Raw genomic sequence first — 21,228 nt, forward strand, 5'->3', positions numbered from 1 at the left:
TTTTTTAGGGATAATCAGATTGGCTTGTATTAGGGTGACATCTGCTCTGGTATCCCGAAAGCCGGTCCAGTTGTTCACAGTAACAGGCTGGGGATTTTCTGAGTTGCCTTGGCGATGTCATCGGTTTTGGTAAGGGGGGGGGGGGGTTCAGAGGTGTCCAGATTTGCCGCAATTCAAGTATGTGCTGAGCACAATTTGATAGCAGAAGCTCAAATGTGTTGGTCCCTGCAGTGCTAGCCTCGCTGGGGCATAAGTAGTAGGTGGGTCGTGGTGTTCTTCTCTCCAGAAGCTAGGAGGAGCTCTGTGGCTTTTGGGCACCCAGGTAGTAATAAAGAGGTCGGTCAAATCTGCTGCACCATATATAGTTACATAGTAGGTCAGGTTGAAAAAAGACATAAGTCCATCAAGTTCAACCACTAGGGAAATATATCCCAGATATAAAACTCTATGGACATAGTTGGTCCAAAGGAAGGCAAAAAAAAAAACCCTGGTAAAAAATTCCTTCCCGATTCCATGAGGCAATCGGATGTTCCCTGGATCAACAGTCATTGTTATTTTTACTTTAAAGCCTAATATCCAGTTATATTCTGCGCTTCTAGAAAAACATCCAGCTTTTTCTTAAAGCAATCTATAGTAGTTGTTGAAACTACTTCCTGAGGGAGCCTATTCCACATTTTCACAGACCTTACAGTGAAAAATCTCTTCCTTATCCGGAGCTTAAACTTCTTTTTCTCCAGACACAAAGAGTGCCCTCCTGTCCTTTGTAATGATCTAAGTGAATAATTGGGATAAGAGTTCTCTATGTGGACCATTTATATATTTATACAGGGTGAGTATATGCCCCCTTAAACGTCTCTTCTCCAGGTAGAATAGATTCAGTTCAGCTAATCTCTCCTCATAGCTGAGCTCCTCCATTCCTTTTATTAGTTTAGTTGCCCTTCTCTGCACTCAATTCCACAATGTCCTTTTTAGGAACTGGTGTCTAAAACTGGACTGCATATTCCAGATGTTGTCTGACCAATGCGTTGTACAGGGGCAGGATTATATCTCGTCAGTCTAAACCTCTTTTGATACAAGAAAGTATTTTGCTAGCTTTTAATATTGCAGCTTGGCATTGCATGCTGTTAATAAGTCTATCAGACACAGGCTGGCGCTCAAACACAAATTAATTCACTTCATGAAAACAGCTTTTAAGGAATTGGTCTGGTAAGATTGTTTTTTCAGTCCCTTGACCCAGTGCCAGAAGGTGGTATGCATCTGACAGACCAGACCTTTGTGGGTTGTCGGTGGTCCCAAACCACTGGGACTGAAACTTCCTGGTAAACCTCTGGAGTTAGCTCATACTTGGCAATTTTAGCATCCTTTATAGCATTGTAGTCATAATCTAGCTCAAGTGGCAATGTTACATAAACATCCATAGCTTTGCCTCCCAACCCTGGGGTCAGATAACTGAGTGCATGCTTTTTCAGAAGACTATAATCAAAAATCATTATCACTCTCTCCATAACTTGAAATTTAGAATCTCTCACAGGGGTCTCTCTCTGCTCTGGGGACCTGGATAACTGTCCTTGATGTGGTGACTGGAATTTAGTCATCTCCAGTTCATGCTGGTGGGCAGCCTGGTTTTTCTGCCTCCCTCTCAGCCTGGCATTCTAGAAACTGCAGGTATTCCATGTAATTGGCTTATTTCACTTCAGGACTTGCATAATCTGAGGAAGGTCCTCTGCTGGCATGCATAGAGTGTAGAGTAAAAGTGTTGGTTTGATAAACCAGGATCAGTCTTTGTTTACTCGCCCACCTGGGTTTGTTCATCTCTTCTAGCCATTTGGCTCCTGAACCTACAGGCTGGGAAGTACCTGGTCCACGTGGTCCTGGGACCAACAGAGCCCCTCTTTCAGCAGGTCCCAGAATCTGCACTCACTCTACATTTAATAAGTCAAAGACTTGAATTTTGTTAGTCTTCCAACAACATTTTTGTTGAAGTTGCAATAACCTCAAAGGATTTAAAAAATTTCTTCAGGAGTTAAGCTTATATTCTTATGATGGCAACTAAGGATGTTTAACAGCAAGGCATCAACTTTTATTACCAGCTATCATCAACTTACCATTATCAACTTTTTTTTATGAAAAAAACATGTATACCGGATAAAAGAAAATTATGTATGTGAGAAAAAACTAACCTATAAATACTTTAAGACCCTTAGCTGAGATATTTTCATTGAAGATTCAGGCCCTGTTTGCTTCCCAAGTCTGCATTGATTACTAAATCTGCATTGATATACAAAATGTATAAATAACGCCCCTGAACAGTAAAAAAAAAAAAAAAAAAAAAAAAAAAAAAAAAGGTATTGATCAGATAAAACATACTGGGTATAGCCACACATGCCAAAGTGGGAGGAATAATTTTTGGGACATGGGCTGGCAAGAATTTAAACCCATTACCTAAATTTTCTGTAGGTCATTAGTACTGTATTTTTACGCTGTTTTATTGTTGTGCCCAAGATTAGGGCTTATTTGGTATTTAAAATGTTCTCTTTTGTTCTTCTGTGTATGAAAATTTAGGTAAGGAAAAGGTGCACAAATATTGTTCAACATAAAAATGTCTTGGACATCTTTCATTTCCCAGACTCTTTTACAAAATCTGTTATGTCTTTGGGTTTGCCCACCCAAAATGCATGTTTTAGGCTTGTACGTGTGAAAAAAAAAGAAGCTGTGTATATTGTCATCACTTTGTATCAGAAAGCTTCTAGTGCTATGTTGATTTCACTCTGTAGTGCAGTATTGCATGATACAATAGCCTACAGTGCTTCCTCACATACCTAATCTCTATAATAAACTAAATTGATACAGGAGGCTTATGACAAGATATGCTCAAAACTATCCTATGTTCCTAAACCTAATTCTTTAGTTTTCCCCCAAAAAAAGGGATTTTTCATACAGTTCAAGACTTCTGCACAACTGTTTTTGTAATTGTTTTTATTGATGTAAATAAAGTATATTAGTATTGGAGTGATCTGAAGTCTTGGTTTTAGGGGAAAAATATAAAGAATTGTATACTTCAGTTAAAAAGATAGGTATTTTTTGGAGCAGCAATCATGTCCTATCTTATATAGTTTTGTGCATATGGACATTTTTTTTTTTTTTTTTTTTTTTTTCCTAATTGTTTTTTTATCCTTACATTATGCTTATTTTATGCATTGAATGACATGTTTTAAACAAATTTGTTTTTTAATTGTTTTTTTATTCTAGATTCAGGTTTTTGGGAGTTTTAGTACAGGTCTTTATCTGCCAACAAGGTGAGCAAATTGACTTTTTTCCTAATTTAATTACATTACTTTAATATAGTAAATTGAAAATTGCCTTTATTTGTTCTAGAAATTCCTACTTACCCTTCTACTAAGGACAGTAAGCACAAATAAGTAAACTAAACTAAAAAATAAATAAATCACCCTTACCCTAATTCTGCAGATCCCTCAATTACACTAGAGAAGCCCTCCATAGGGTCCCAAGCTGTCCTGGTATTCTTCGTCCAGACGCAGGGGAAGCACAGAATGCCACCATCTTGCGCTTTCCTTCTGGGTACGTCATCCGATCTTGCATTGCAAAGGTGTAAGATCGAGTGACATAGCCCGCTGTAAAAGGGGAAAGAGTGCCTATCACACTGCACATGTGAGATCTGCACCTCATTCCTCTCAAGGAAGGAAAAAGCCCCTTCTACACATGCCGAGATCGGAAAAGGAGCACCCAAGATCCTCCCGGGATACATTGGTCATGCATCCAGGGGAGGGACAGAAAGGGGAGCTGCTTCATCTTAAAAAAGTGTACTTTATATAAAAGGGTTGAGTTTAGGTCTGCTTTAAAATATCTCCATGTCCCAACTTCCAAAGTCTTTTTCTCATGAATGGTTTTGCAGCAGAAAGTGGTTTCCTAGCATTTTACTGTTCAGAAAACTTTAACTGCAAAACCCTCCTATAATTAAAACTGATGTAATGCTTTTGTTGTGGTTATTTGTCAGTTCTGAGACACATGTTGCTTGGTGAAATTTACTGCTTCAATAGATATAAAATACAAATGGTTTCCAAATGCCAGCTAAACATTTAGTAAGTTAAAAGGTGTTAGGCCTTGCGGTCAGGAGGAATGATGAAAACATGTTCTAAAAAGGAAAAAGGTTTGTTCTTTACCTCGGTTAATTGTTAGTATAATTCTTTAGGTAAAATCACATGTAATTCTCAGTTTTACTTGTCATGTTTTTACAAAACATTTCAAGCTTTTATGAAATGTATAGAACGTGTTACAATGTTATATCTAGCTGTTATGCTGTATTGTAAATTTTGAAAGAAAAACTTTACCGTTCATTTGAGAATTTTCAATGTATTTATTGGATGCCTGTAATTTTTGGTTAAAACTTTACCAAAAAGCCCTTAAATGTTGTACAGATGTGCAAATATATTTGTAAAAACAATTTTTAGTAATTTTGTGACAGTAGCAGTAAATCAGTTCTGTGCGGAGTAGGCTGTTCTATGTGGGGTAGGGTGGAGGACAAGCAGTAGGTGTCCCCACTGCGGCCTCCCCATTTAAACTCTGCCAATCTTTGGTGTTCATGTGGCATGACCGATGACAATTTACGGGCAGTCATACAGATGCTAGAGTTTTGTCCCAGACTAACAAAAATCAAACTTGGATGATGGAAATAGAGGTGCTGTGCCAATGAACAGTGACCCCTAAGTTCAGAACCATGGCACAATTACTGGACAAAAGACTGGTGTCCAGTCTTGCACTGCTTGTAAAGCAAAGGGCTCCTTACACAGTTCATGCAACCCTGATATTGCAGTAAATTCCAACAGGAACCCGATCCTAACCTAGGATTTTTGTGCACTCTGTGAATGTCCAGATCTGTGGGGATGATAACATAATAGACTTAAGCAGTGATCCTGCAAGAGTATAAAGGAAGTAAAGTCCAGTCTAACATCCAGGAAGGGATAACGAGCTTCTTATAATTGGATATGTAAAACAAGAGACTGGGATTAGATGGCAGCTAGTTAATTATGGATTTATATTTTTAGATAATATATTTAATTACAAAGATTATATGTAGTTTAAGATATTGAAACTAGACATATCACTTCTAGCATATGCAAAATTTAACTGTTTTAATAAAATGCGTCCCGACGCGTACCCTCATGGGTACGAATATAATGGTTGACTAGCCATATTTGAAATAAATGAGCAGACATTTATACAGAGTAAGTATTGAGAGAATATTTTTTAAACGTATATAATAGTTAAATTATAAAAAAAAATATTAAAAAGTGTGTAAACAGCTAAACATAAATATAGTATGCAAATTAACATTCAACAGTGATATAAATCAATATGTTCATGAACAAGAAAAAAGTAGTATCGAGTTATGATGTGTATTACAAAGGAGTAATAATTTGAGGTAGTTGGTGTTGGTAGTATTGAATATATGTAGTTGTCATCCTTATATTGAAAAAAGGGGGGTTAAATGGAGACACTTACTGTGATATTGAAAGGCTGATGGGCTAATACATCTAAAGTGAGGTTTAGGAGATTGATGTATCAAGGGAACAGGCTGTATGTACCTTTTATATGAACAATAATTGGTTGTTAGTATTATTTAAAGTGGAGATTATAGCAAAAGAAATATTACTATTTTGTGACTTAAGCTGCGTACACACTTGCAATTTTTGTTGTTGGAAAGGATCTTTCACGAGCACCGTTCATGCTCTATGGAGAGGGGAGGGGGAGAGCGATGGAGCGGCACCCTGCTGCGCGCTCTCCCCCTTCCCTTTCATTAGGATCGGTTGTCGTCCATCGTCCGTGGATCCGGCAGGACGGTCGTTCAGACGATGGACGACACCGATTATCGGGCGATAAAAATCTGCTGTGTGTACGTAGCTTTACTATTAGGTTGAAGGGGCTTAAGGTTAAAGGTAGCTTTGGATCTGAAACTGTTTCCATGTAGAGCCTTGTGAATTTGAAAACACTTGCTTTTCTAGAGTGAATCACTTTATGGATACAATCTATGCAAAATAGAGAGAGCGGGTAAGCCTCAATAAAATTTAAATGTTTAGGTAAATGTTCAGATAAGTCTGTATAGATAAATACATAAAAATCTTACCCCTTACTAATTGTCAGTTGAGGTTAGCCAGTTTTGAATCACATGGTGTTCTAGGTCCAGATAGCTAAAGTATCTGTGTTTTAAAGATTATATTACTAAATGGTAATGATGAACATGTTTGATATTAAGTAAAAAAAAGAAGGATCTTACCTGAGAGGTAGAGATTGCTAGAGGATTGGTAAAAGTATTATAGTGAAGATACCAATAAAAAAGGTGTCTTCAATGAGCAAATTGAAACTATTGAAGCAAAAAAGTTTTTTTTCTTTATGTGTTTTTTTTTTTTGAGCCAAAGGATTAAAGAAAAAAAGTTATAATTGATAAGAATAGGCATATTAAAACTATTGCAGCATGGAGGCTTTTCAGAAGATGGTGCATTAGAGAAGTTTTACCGGTGTAGGTTTTCTTCTATGAGGGACAAAATGGAGGTCCGTATTCCAAAGTAACAGCTAGGGGCTGCTTGGAAGGGAATGTCCGCCAAGGTGTTGGGGATGGGAGTTGTATGGAGTCCCGCACAAGCCGCGCCCACTTTGTTGACACTGGGGCTTCCCTGTGCTCTTAAGTGAATTCCCGTCCCACCGGTGGTGTCCGTAGTGATACTGGGCTAGTGTCAGCGGGGTGGTTGATCATCTCAATGTGAGATGACCATACGGGGGAGTAACAAGCAAGTCTGTCCAGGGGATGTAAAAGAGACAACCCTTAGGCGGCACTTGGTCCCCCGCAAGCCCCCCTGGCTGCAGAGGGAATTCCAGAAAGGTAAGTAAAAGAACATATTAGAGTGAATGTAGCTCCCCAATTGTGTGGATGTGGGTGTTTATCTGCAGTGTTGGTGGTGTTATAACCAGATAGAAGACAGTAAAAGCGGCTTCACATATAAATAAAATGACTTTACACGCTGGACTAACAGGTTGTGGCTATATAATAAGTGAGGTATAACAGGCATAAAAAGAATATATATGTTAGACATGGCAAACAATGCATAGGGTTTAAGGGTTTGAAATTAGATAGTATTTACATTATTTTTATCAAATGAGGGTGTAGTAAGGGTGCTTATATGATAATACAACATAATATCAAATGTTTAGAATGTCTTCACCAAAATATAACATAATGCATCAAATTGGTACAACATAATAATGGTTTAAGTGGTTTATGATGTTGTTGTCCATTGGGAAGGATGATTGATGGGGCCTCACGTATCCGAATAGACTGGGTGCACTGACCACATCTGAATGTGCCTAGTGTTTTTTTAGTGGGTATTTTGCATTCTGATGTATTTTAAAAATAGCTAGAGACTAAATGGTCTTTCATGATTTGGATTTCCAGTATGTTATCATACAGACATTTTTTAACTTTAGGATCAGAGGATAAAATGTCTTAGTGGTGTGCTAGAGTTTTATAAATGGTATTGTGATCATTATATCTGGTAATAAGGCGGGTTGTAGGGGATGTTTTTTTATGTGACTCTGGTGTGTCTGATTGAAATAGTAGATCTTGTCTATTATGATGCAGTGCCCTTTGGAAATATTTTTTATAAAGCTTTTTTAAACACTCTCGTAGAAGGAGTCTATCTTAGTTTGTTAGCTTCAAGTTTGAATTCTTGGTCTGACGTGCACTTTCTTTTAAGCCTTAAGTATTGGCTGTATGGTATGCTTTTAATTAAGGATTTGCGATGTGCGCTCTCTGTGTGCAGAATTGTGTTGCTCACAGTATTCTTGCAGAAAAGAGTGGTGGTGACTTGGCCATTGTAATTAATACTGATGAATAAATCTAAAATTGGAGTTTGTTTTATGTTCAATGGTAAATTTTAAATAAAATTTGTTCTCTTGGAGTTTTTCAAAAAATTCAAGTAGTAGAGGAGTAGTGCCTGTCCAAAACATTGAGTACATCATTAATCAATGTATCTTTTCCATAATAAAATATACTTCTTGTAGGTTTGCATATTAGGGTCAAGAAAGACATTTTTTTTCCCATTTGATAAGAAACATGTTGGCATACGATGTGCGCATCGCATGGCAATGCCTTGGCTTTGGAGGTACATCTTACCGTCGAATGTGAAGCTGTTTCTATGCAGAATGAATGTTATTAGTGAAATCATAAACTCATTTTGTTGTAGACATTGAGAGATGTTTTGTATGCCTAGGTCACATGGAATACTGCTATATAAAGCCTCTACGTCTATGGCTACCAAAATTGTATTCTTTGGTATGTAGAGGTTGTGAGTAAGTTGTAATAAGGCTGTAGAGTCCTTTAAGTAAGAAGGGAGTTTTTCTACTAAAGGTCTGGGATATGTGTCAAGCAATTCGCTGGCATTGGCTGTCACTCATTGCCCGATATGATGAGTCATCTTGTGGGGTTGAGGAGACTTTTGTGAATTTTAGGTAATGCATAAAAGGTCGGTAGAGTAGGAGATTTGTTTATCAGGTAATCTTTTGTATGTTGGTGAATTGTATTGTTAGAGTATGCTTTCCAGATTATGCTATATTCTTTCTGTGAATATAGCTTATAACACAGCTATATCATTATATGAAAGAAAGGGAATACAGAAACACAACAGATCCAGAAACTGCAAGTTAAATAGGCAAGATGATAGAATAGTTCTAAAATCTAAATAGAAATAAAATGGTCCATATTATTTTCAAGAGCTCATGTGAGTTTTCCACCTCCCTTCCCTCCACGGTTTTTGAATTATGAAAGCAACTAAAATGCAAACAAGCAGTAAGCAGTTTGAAAAAACATAATTAGGTGGTTAAAAAATGAAAAAAGGGGATGTGTATCTCACTCTTAACGTAATTTGGTAATTACGTAGCTGCTGGTAAAATATGAGCAGCCAAAACTTTCCTTTGCAGGTGAGTTGCGGGATCCAGAGTAAAGAAAAAATCAACCACACTGGGCAAGTAACACAGGGCATGCCCACAAGATAAAAATCCACCTGAGAACCACAACAATTAACAGTGGGGAAAAATAGAATGAAGCCTATTAGTGGTATTATACCAGTACACCAATATTTTTGTAAGCATTCCCCCTATTTAGTGTGCATAATGAAGTCTTGAGAATGTGCCAAATTACCTCCCAAGCCTCAGGAGAGAATACTCCTCACAGGGCAGCCTGGGATTATATTTGGAGAGAGGTTAAGTGGGAACACCTCCATCTTTTTAGGATTACTTTGTAAACTAGTAGAGTACTGTATTCCTCCAATACCACATGTAGATTGGGGAGAGTGACATGAGGATTGGAGAAAGAGGTCATATCCACATAGAGAGCTATGGTAAAAAATTATTAGAAAATGGGGGGTCCCAAAAAAGCCAAGGGCTTAATACACAGAGCAAGAAATGGGGAGAGGGAACAACCCTGGTGAGTATCATTTTTGAATGACTGCAAATTTAGCATGGGGGAAGCAGGAGAAACAGGATATCCATAATTCATAAGCGGATTTCAGTAATTTATTTCAAATGCTGCAGATCGGGAGGCAGAACCTATGTTCTTCATGAGCCATCCAACTTACTTCGAATTGTGCACGATCTATGCTTTCCTGACATATTACCTGAATGGCCCATAGCGACCTCGCTCTTCAACAGCAAACTGACTGCACCGCAAGCTCCTCCACGACATCCACCTGATAGATCCCCAAGCCCATCACCGAGTCACCTTTCTCCTCCTCCTTCTACAACATCCTAGCTTGTTAAATCTACGCTGACGAAGGTTTTCTTCGACCTCAAGTGTTATTGAAACCTATTTTACCTCTTTATTCATCCACAAGCTCTCTAGGCCACCATGTGCTCTTGGATAACCTTCGAATTTGATTCCTAAAGCTACCTGCTGTATCTAGTTGAGTGGCCCGACCGCCTTTAAGAAGAGACTTTGTTCCTGTTTAAGAAGTTTCTCATACATTGTTGGATTTTTCATCTACTGGTAGCTATATCAATTTTTCTATACCTTTTCAGGTTTTAGATACTAGATAACTAGACATTCACCACTAGAGGCACTGCTGACAGCGAATTAGAATGCCTCCTTGATTACTAGGCTGAGACGATCTGGGGCCACCAGTGGGTGACTGAGCTATAGTGTTCTTCCTCACTTTGTCAGCCCTAATAATGTGCCTGAGATACCTACGACGCTATAATAAGCGCAGATGGTTCTTTTTTGTAATGGCTTAGGCTTACTTGAAAATACCACTCCCTGAACTCCTTAGTCTATTTTACCTGGAATTTGGCAAATGGCTCTTTACACACTTATATCATCTGTTTTCCTGCCCTGTGTTTTAGCTAATATGCTTATATAAATGTTAGAATATTTATTGGGTGAAATATTTCAATTGCTTGGTTAAATACTCCTATTTTTCTTATTACTTATGGTTTTGTGGGTTCCCCCAGGTGGGACTCATTTGTTCACATGTTTGTCTGTTTGCATCCTTCTGCTGCACACAGACACTTTACCCACATAGGCCTACCGTCTTGTTAGACGGCGATTTGGGATCCCCCTTTAGTTTTTCACCCCATTGAAGAGGACTTAGCCCGTGTGCTGCCCCTTCCCTTGCCCCTCCCCCAAATGTCATCATTACACAATCAAAAATATTGAGAATCTGCACCCTTAATGTAAAGGGTCTTAATAGTCCTAACAAGCGCTGGCAATTATTATATGCTGAACACAAAGTGAGAGTGAATATCTTATTTCTACAAGAGACCCATTTTCAATCCAACAAGATCCCCTCTCTCTGCAACCGCTATTATTCCACATGGTGTCATAGCTCCAATCCAGAACTAAGACTTTCTATAGCATTCCATAAAAAACGCTGCCAGTACAGGTATTAGACTCCTGTTTCTCTCTATTTGGGACAGGAAATTTACTCTGGCCTCTATTTATGCACCCAATCATCAACCCACAACGGCCATATCCCAATATTTGGAGATTCTGAAAGGGTTCGCGGAGGAGACCTGAATTGTGTAATGGATCTCCGCATTGATACCTTGTCAGGGAAAACTCCGATCTCATACTCCAAATTAAACTCCCTACGTTCTAAATTGTATTATCTTAGATTAATGGACATATGGCGCACCTTGCACCCCACAACCAAGGACTATACTTATTATTCCAACCTACATAATATGTACTCTTGCATAGACTATATCCTAGCGAGTCACTCTGTACTTGATCGGCATTCTACCACTTACATAGATTCTTGTACCTGGTCCCACCATTCCTCAGTTTCCCTATCACTTCAGATTCCTCAAATGGGCCCTAGAGAATGGACATGGAAGTTTAATGTCTCCCTGTTCAGAGATTCTCTTTGCACAAAGGCGATTTTTTTTTTTTTTGCCACAATTACCAGTTTTATTGGGGACCATGCTTCGGACCCCACTTAACCTTCCTATCCAATGGGAAGCTATGAAAGCAGTTGTTCGAGGGGTCCTAATACAACAAGGAACCAGGCTTAAAAAGATAAGATCGCAAGATATTAAACTCACATCTGATAAAATCTGCTTCTTGGAACATCTACATGAACAGAACATGGCCCCTGATATATTTTTAGAACTGACAGACCCTGGAACCAACCTTTTGAAATTGTATGGTTTAGCACACCAACGCCACCGGGATCGTTTCCGCAAATTAATATACCAATATGGGGATAAATGTGGCAGACTTTTGGCCCAAGGTCTGCACCCGCGCACATCGACCACATATATACCATCCATCCGGGCCACTATCCACCACTATTCAAATCTCTATCAAATCTGCCCTACTGCTGTGACACCCCCCCCCCCCCCACAAGAATATATAACTAAAACAGCTCTCTCAACACTAGACCCTGAGGTGATATCGCAATTAGAATCCCCATTTACTGAAGAAGGTCTCTGCTGCCTTACACACCACACCGACCGGGAAGAGCCTTGGCCCAGATGGATTTACTCCACGGTTCTATAAACTACATGCCATTACTCTTGTCCCTTTCCTTACTAAAGTTTTTTCCTCCATATCTATTGCCACACCGTTTCCACCACAGAGCCTGGAAGCACACATTACGTGCCTCCCCAAACCAGGCAAAGACAATACAGTATGCTCTAATTACAGACCCATATCATTGATCAATGTGGACGCAAATTTATTCTCTAAGGTAATTGCTAATAGGCTGTCACCACACATGCCCTCATTGATACATAAGGATCAAACTGGGTTCATTTATGGAAAGTAAGCTAGAGACCAAATCGGGAATGGCACAAGACAGGGATGTCCTCTCCCCATTGCTCTATGCTTTAATTATGGAACACTTGGCTGTGGCCTTGCACCACAATCCAGACGTTAGGGGGGTCATCATAGGTGACACAATATAAACCCTCATTATATGCGGATGACCTGCTCATGTACATAACATCTCATATCACGATACCTTCGATACTGAAAGAATTTGATGAAATTACTATATGGACCGAATTCAAGGTAAATTACTCCAAATCTGAAATTCTTAATGTTACCTTCGATTCTACTCAAATGTTAGCCATACATACTAATGCATCTTTTCAGATTTGCAATGAAGCCATTAAATACCTGGGTAAAATGCTTACATCGGATCCTTCTAAATTGTTCACATTCAACTATTTCCCAATGTATAGTAAACTTCAATCCGATGTTCAGAAATATGATTCCCTGCCTCTTTCCTGGTTCGCTCATATAAACACTCTTAAAATGGACATCATCTCCAGATTTTTATATGTATTTCAAACGGTTCCTATATCCTTGGCGGTCGAATAATTACGTAAAATACATGGGTTGTTTCTAAAATTTCTATGGCATAAGAAGCACCCTAGATTAGCATTCAGTACCCTGGTCAAGCCTAAACAGAGGTGGAGCAGGGGCCCCAGATATTATATCCTACTATAGGGCATCGGTATTAGTACGTCTAATAGACTGGTTTCAAAACGGAGTTGAAGGAATGGGTACTGTTGGAAGAATCTCTCTCGCCAATTAGTCTCCGTTCCTTACCGTGGGTGGATCAGTCTCTGTTAAAGCTAACTTTTCCTATACCTAAACTCACCACTGACTTACTACATAATTGGGATATCCTCCTTAGATCTGGTAATTTGTCAATGAAACCGGGCCCCATGACACCGTTATTTGATAACCCGGCGTTCCCTCCAGCAATGCGAGCCGCAAATTTTTTATCTTGGTCTGCCTCGGATGTGTATCATCTTAGGAGTGTATTACTCAATGGACGGGTTCCCCCTATATCCTCTCTTGACCCACCAAACAGAAGCAAGTTGCTATCCTGGCTCTCGTACAGGCAACTGTCCTCATTTGTAGCCTTGTTTACCGAATCATCCTTACTACATAGGGGTTTTACCGAATTTGAGCAGTTAATTGACTGCTCGACTGCTCACCCCTCTCACATCATTTCCAGGTTATACGGGCTGCTTACTCAGAACCCTGGGTCCACTGCCCCTATATACACTAGGTATTGGAAGAGGGAAATGGATGGACTCATAACCGCGGATGACTGTGAAAAATCATTTATCCTCACACATAAGCACGCATTAACATGTAAAGCTCAGGAGGTTAATTATAAGATCATTTCCAGATGGTATTATTGCCCCGTGCACTTACATAGAATCTCATCTACACAATCTGACCGATGCTGGTGTTGGCATTCTCAAAGAGAGACAATGCTTCATCTATGGTGGGAAGGAATGTACAATTATATCCCACTTTTGGGACACGATTTTCCAGATATTTAATGATTGTACCGGATCTACCGTACCCAATACTCCCAAATAGTGTTGGTCGAATAGCTCACTATTCGATTCGCCAGCTATTCGCTCCAATGTAGCAAAATTATTCGGGTGGTCGAATTTCAAAGTCGAACACCATAAAAGTCAATGGGAGGAAAAATTCGGGTTTTTTTCAGCACTGTGTAGAGCTTCTACAGCCTCCAAACAGGTGTAAAAAGATACATTATAAAAGGATACATAAAAAGATACATTATAAAAAGATACATAACACTATTACATGAAATCCTCCTGACAGTGAGGGATTGCAGGGCACTAGGGGTTAAATGAGGACAAGCGTCTCCATTCACCCCTAGTGCTCTGGCTGAGGTTTTATATTTCTCAGCCATTCAGCACTAGAGGTGAATGGGGAGACTTGTGCCCATTCATCCCTAGTGCTCTGTGATTGGCTGAGAAATAGGAAATCCTGATGACAGCACAAGCATCATCAGGATTTCCCTTTCTTCAGCCAATCAGGGAGCAGAGCAATCAGCAGAACTTTACTATGCTGACAGCTCTGCTCCCTTGGTCGCTCCACGATCAGTGGAGCAGAGCCGTCAGCATAGTAAAGCTCCGCTGATTGCTCTGCTCCCTGAGTTGCTGAGGAAAGGGAAACCCTGATGATGCTTGAGCTGTCATCAGGGTTTCCTTTTTCTCAACCAATCACAGAGCAGTAGAGGTATGAATGGAGATAGTATCTCCATTCAACCTCTATTGGCCTCGTATTGCCTGCGGTTACAGCTAATTGAAAGCACCTGCTTTCAGTTAGCTGTGACCGCAAAGTTCCCGCGGTCCAGGAATCCCACAATGACATTATGATTCATAATGTCATTGTCGGAAAACCTGTAAAAAATAAAAAAGAACAAGTTTAAAATAAAAAACACATACGAAATAAATTAAGAAAAAAATTTTTTTTTTTTTTGCTGTCGAATCCCGTGTTTTTTGGGTAGTGTCTACCCGAATTCGAACAGCCATATTCGGGTCGAATATAGGGACAACCTGAATTCGAAAATCAACACTACTCCTAAAGTAGCTCTCATCTATGGCCCCGGGTTCACTCAAAAATATCAAAAAAGGTGTCTTACGTCATTTTCTCACAGCTGCCAGGGCCGATATTCCGAGATTGTGGAAGAAACCTGTTGCTCCTTCTTTAGCAGACTGGGTTCCTGAAATTGAAAAAATCCGCTATATGGAAATGTTGGTTGCGGAGGATGATGATAGAATGTAACAATTCAAAATACCATGGTCTACCTGACTACCTGAATCTTCCCGAATCTGAATGTCTCTATCTTGGTGATAATAATTGCTAGTTAGATTTTTACCCCGGCATTAAGAGTTATTTTCTACCTTCTCGAATCTAATATATCTGCTTTGTGTACCATCTCCCACCCCTTCCCCCTAGGGCTCTTTTGTTATATTTGTTTGTTTTTGTAGTATGTTTGTTTTGTTTTTTTATCTCTTATTTGTTGACCAGATTATTAGATTATATTCTGTGCCATATGCTTCTACGAGAATTTGTTTTCTTTGTAGTCGTACCAATATGTGCAATTCTGACCCATAAGGGTTCCTACTGTTTATTGTTATGTTTCTCAGGGTCTGTCGATTTTATAGGACTTTTTTTTTTTTTGGTCACGTGAAGGTCAACACTGTTATGTTATAAATATGTTGTATGTAAGTATCTTTTTGTTATGTAAGTTATAGTGTTTTTTTTGTTTTTTGTTTTTTTTTTGAAAACTCAATAAAACTGATTGAAACAAATGCTGGGACTGTGACAGATTGAGGTACCAGACCATACACAGAGCACCTCCAATTTTATACTTTGTAGGAGTAGTTGGAATTTATGATCAAAACATTAGGTGGGGTTAGGCAAATTTTTTTTATGCATCAGGGAAAAGGGGTTAGGTTCTAAAAAAGTGTCCAGGGGGGACTTGGAGGTGTTTGGTTTCTTAGAGGGGAAAAGAAAGCGAATAAAATACTCTTTTAAAAAGGTGCTAATAAGTCACCCCTGATTGGGAAAGAGATCTCCCAAGCATTGAAAGTAAATGGGATCCGGAGGGCGCATGCACGAATTCGGTGGATGCTAGTGTCCTGAGCCGCCTCACACTGAGACTCACAAGGCTTCAAGAGGCTCCCTGAGAGAGGATAATGCAGTGGGAGGCTAGCAGCGGGATAATCCGGATGCTGACACGCAGTAAGAGCCGGCAACCCCGTGTGACAATACAGGCAGCCTCAGCATGCACTATAGCCAAGATTGCCGATTCCTCCCCCCTTATGTGGCAGAAGAGGAGTGAGGGTTCCACTGTGAACCAGAGTATACAGGGAGTTCTCCCAACACCAGCATCACCATGTCACTACTGTTCTAGAGGTGCATGAAGAGGACATTGAACATCTTAATCAAGAGGTACTGTTTAATCATCATAAGTTGGAGGATTTTTCAGAATAGGTCCCGCAGCTCTAACATCCGCATTTGTGGTTTGCCAGAAAGCATAACTGATCTTAATACAAGAGTTATTGCTCTTTTTAAAAAAAAATTATGCCGTGAGATAGCTGTGGAAAGCTTAGAGTTAGATTGGCAAAACCAAAACCTAAAGGGTCCACCAAGAGATATTGTGGTTAAACTACATTATCTTCGTGTCAGACATGTTAATGAAGGCAGCTAGAATGAAGGAGCCTATCTTTCCAAGGACATACCTACCAACTCTTTATTTATGGACTTGGCACTGGCAACAATTTTAGTCCGTATAAAGTTGAAACCTTTTCTTCAGATCTTACAGAATCAACAGATTCCTTATAAATGGGGCTTCCCCTTTAAACTGCTATTCACCTGTGGGGCAAGATGCAAGGTATTTCTTCGCCAGTGGAGGCCATAACTTGTTTCCAAGCTTTGTGACTTAATGTTTGCGACCAACATGAGAAATCAGGCGTTGTGGAAAATCCATGTCCTCCAATATCTCGGTCATCGGACTTTTATCAGTAAAAGGGTACTAAGGGGCGTAAGGTTACAGATTTGCCTAAACGCCCAAGATCTTCCCAGAGCAATACCTGAATAATTTATTTTAGTTTGTTTTATAGTATGATTGTTTTTTTTTTTTTTTTAAGTAAATGCAATGTTTTGATATTTATAAATTATTAATTTCCCAGTTCACTTGGGCTATCAAGCCCTTGTTTTCTAGGGGTAAAAATTGCCCTCCTAGTTATCAGTTATATATTGGAGAACGGTTTGATGTTTTTCTGTTTTTTATTATTGTGCCTTGGTCCTGGTGTGGAAGTCACTGCGTACTCCTGTAAGTCACTTTGTCATATGGCTGGTGATGTTTTTGGGGTGGCAGAAAAATGTTTGTCTTCTCTTGCCTGCACTATTTTGTTGTATTATCAGACAAGGTGGATGTGGGGTGAGAGTAGGTCTCTGCTCTACACCGCTTGGCCGGATTTGTTATGTATAGTGCTTTTGTCTTGTTTGGTGTGGTCTTTGTCTTGCCTTTTGTCTATATTTCTTTCCTTTTTGTTTCTGATGTTGGGCAGGCAGCTCACTGTACAAGTATCTGTGATGGAGCTAATGTATATTCTAATAGGCATATTAAAAGTATAGTGAAATGGTAATAGCAATACTCTTTATGTGCAGGGTCTTAACTCCCCAATTAAAGGGTCGCAAGCTTTCTGTTATTTTCATACATGTAAGGCAGATGTAATATGTCTTCAAGAGACGCACTTTTCTACTTCTTCCTGTCCAAAATATTTTCAGGCGGCCTATCCTACTGTCTTTAGAGCAAATGCAGCGGTGAAGCGTAGAGGAGTACTTATCGGCTTTAGGAAACCGGTTTCCTTTCAATTGCATAGGCAGGTAGCAGATGATGGCCATTACTTAGTCTTGGTTGGAAAATTAAATGACGCTAAAGTAACCCTGGTGTCTTATGCCCCTAATGATAATCAATTACTTTTTTTTTTTTTTTGAACATCTGGTATTCTTACTGCGTAAATATACACAGAGATTCTTGGTGTTGTGTGGTGATACTTACGTACCACTAACACCAAGCATGGATAGGAAAAAAATGTCTATGAATCCTATCGTCTCCATCAATTCATGTGTATAGATCATATTTTATTACATCAAAAGGCATTACCTTTGGTTATATCTTGTGACATTTTGGCGGTCTCATGATGTGATCATGGCGCAGTTTGGGCCACATTATCTTCTCTTTTTTCGAAACTTGATTTGTGTAGATGGTCACTTAACGATTCTTTGCTCAGTGTCCCTGAGGTGGATCAAAAATTACAAGAGATTTTGGCTGGGTATCTTTAAATCAACAGCCTATGACCTCTCCAGCTGTGCTTTGGGCAGCACATAAGGCGGTAGTTCAGGGTCGACTTATTCAGGTTGTCTTGCAGGTTAGAAAGCAACGTAGGGCAAAGATAACAGATTTAGAATCCAAATATGAAGAGCTGCGTACCCAGTATACAGCTTCTTGTAAGTAAGAATATAAGACAATTGGATGAGGCCCACACTCTATTGAAACTCTGTACGACATCTGTTGCCAAGAAAATGCTGGGATGGTCAAACAATAAATTTTATAGATATAGTAATAAAATGCATACACTGCTGGCAAATAGGCTGAGACACCCGGAACAAGGCTTTAATTCTTACCGACTCAGGGTTAATGGGATAGGACTCGCTAGTAACCCAATGCATATACTGCAATAATTTTATACAAATCTGCGTATATTGTACCAAACCCTTGTTCCTTTGATAAGAGAGCATTAGATAAACTTTTTCGGTATATACACCTTCCAAAACTTCTAGTATACAGGAAAATATGGAAGCCCCTATTACTTTATTTGAAGTGACCAAGGCTATTGGGGATCTCAAACCCAATAGGAGGCCGTGACCTGGCGGGTTTACGGCGGTATACTATAAGAAATACCAGCAGATATTAGGGCCTTATTTGGTGGAGACATTTGATGGTGTTTTGCAGGGGGAAGCACTTGATCCTAGTACTTTGGCTGCAGCCACCTGTATGTTACCAAAGCATTCCGGCCGATCTCTCTCCTCAACCTGGATGCCAAGATCTTTGCAATGGTCCTGGCGGCCCCGTTGGAAAAGGCATAGGTGATATTTCAGTTAATCAAACAGGTTTTCTACCCAGGCGACAAGCTGGAGATAGTATATGGAGGCTTTTGCATTTAGTCCAGAAGGCTAAATAAACCAAGACTCAATTTTTGCTGAGCTTGGATATTAGCAAAGCGTTTGATTCATTATTATGGTATATGATTCAGTATTATGCTGTTTGATTCAGTAGTATTGGGGCTTTGAAATGAGTTTTTGTAAATGGGTATGTTCTTTATATATATGCTTCTCCTAAGGCATTTATACACTATATGGGGTATTGATCAGAGTGTTTTTCTATAGGCAGAGGTACCAGGCAGGGCTGTCCACTGTCACCATTGTTTTTACATTGGAGGTAGAGCCCTTGGCTATAGCATTTCGAAACCATATTGATATTGAGGGTATAGATGTGAAAAGTGAGCAACTTAAGCTTTGCCTTTTTGGGGATGACATCCTTCTTAGCTTGACGAAAACCCCATGGTATCTTTGCCTAATTTGATGGAGGTTCTGGGACATTTTTATGCTTTCTCGGGGCATCCATTGAATATTTCAACATGTAAGGCCCTTAATATTTATCACCTGAGGTGGTGAAAATACTTGAGGAATCCTTTACTTTTCAATAGCAGCCAAAAAAAATGGTATTTGGGTATATATATCTCCCCGTCTTGTGACCCTTTGTATGCTGCTAATATTCCTGACATAGTGAAACATTTGATTAGTCTATTAGAATTGTGGAAGCGATATCAAATTTCATGGTTAGGTGGTATACCTTCCATTAAGATGTCTTGGTTACCAAAGTTTTTGTATCCTATGAGAGTTCTTCCACTTGCTATACCAACTCATGTTTTAAAACAGTTACAACGTAAGATGTTAGAGTACATTTAGGGGGCAAAATGCCCATGGGTCCCTGGACACACTTTTTTTTCGATCCAGGAGCTCAGGAGGCTTATCGGTACTGCATTTGAGTTCACATTTGAGTTCTACTAGATTGTAAGCTCTTCGGGGCAGGGTCCTCTCCTCCTGTATCACTGTCTGTATTAGTCTGTCATTTGCAATCCCTACTTATTGTACAGCGCTGTGTAATATGTTGGTGCTATATAAATCCTGTTTAATAATAATAATTTTATTATTAATAATAATAATATTATAAAGCGGCCCAGGTTACCCTGTTTTTATTGTATATGGGTTGGGACCGATCATTGTTGACTATCTAATCTATCTATCTAATCTATCTATCCCTTCTGTTAAATATGATGTATTTTTATTTTTCTGGATTGTTTTTTGGCCTGCCTCTTTCCCCTTCTTTCCTTTGTTCCCTTGTCTTAGTGTTGTTAAAGTTATGTAGTATAATAAAGTTTATCTTGTTCATATCTTGTTTAGATGATTGGTAAATACAGCCATGGTATTTTTGTACAAATTTGAAATGAAAAGACAGTAGGGAAGGTATGCGGTAACCCCAATACAATATATTGTAAAAAGAAAAGATGAATTCTTTTTTTATTAAGTTTAGGGGAATATTAAAGATTGGTTTATCATGTAATTAAATATAATTATCTAAAGGATGAAATATTGAAGGATTTTCTCCTCTGTCCATAAATCAGAGATTTTACACTAATTTTTATATGATTTAGCTAAATCACGTCACAGGGTTTTTTTTTTTTCTCTTTATTCCTACAGGGACACTATTCAAACATGAGAAGTGTTTGAGAAGATATGTTATGGGGGGAAGGGGAATAGAAATCTTTTCTCTCCTCTTATTATCATGATGACCACACAATTGTTTTAGATATGATAATAGTTGAACACTAATATAGATATTTGTTAATGGGAAATATATATGAGGTGATATTGGGGGGGAGGTAGTCGGCAATATGGTGAAAAATCAATCAAGGGTATAAAGAAAAAAGGTTAACTGCTTAAGGGGGACAAAATACTGTCTGTTCCTAATAAAAGATAGATATTAAACAGTAATTTGAAATGAGAAAGCCCATGGAGTGCATGTATATAGAATGAATGTGGCTGCAAAGGACTAGAGGTCAAAACACGGTGATTATTAACATAATGCATAATACATAATGTTTTCAGTTTAAAGTATTACTACTACTAACAACTACTTCAGTTAATAACTACTACTTCAGTTAGTAACTACTACTATTAACTACTTCTGTAGTGTATTTTAAGCTTTTATATTTGATATAAATATTTGGGATGCTTGTAATAAAGTACCTAAG

General features: G+C 38.9%; 1 protein-coding gene across 1 annotated transcript in view; it reads left to right on the forward strand.

Moving 5' to 3' along the window:
- The window catches only part of LOC140332066 (uncharacterized), a 98,204-nt gene that overhangs the window by 17,424 nt on the left and 59,552 nt on the right, over window positions 1–21,228 (forward strand). Inside the window, exon 4 of the mRNA XM_072413366.1 lies at window positions 3,250–3,296. Coding sequence (XP_072269467.1) covers window positions 3,250–3,296 — 47 coding nt within the window. The remainder of the gene's footprint in view (window positions 1–3,249; window positions 3,297–21,228) is intronic.

This window comes from Pyxicephalus adspersus, chromosome 5 (assembly GCF_032062135.1).
Source record: "Pyxicephalus adspersus chromosome 5, UCB_Pads_2.0, whole genome shotgun sequence".
NCBI lineage: Eukaryota > Metazoa > Chordata > Amphibia > Anura > Pyxicephalidae > Pyxicephalus > Pyxicephalus adspersus.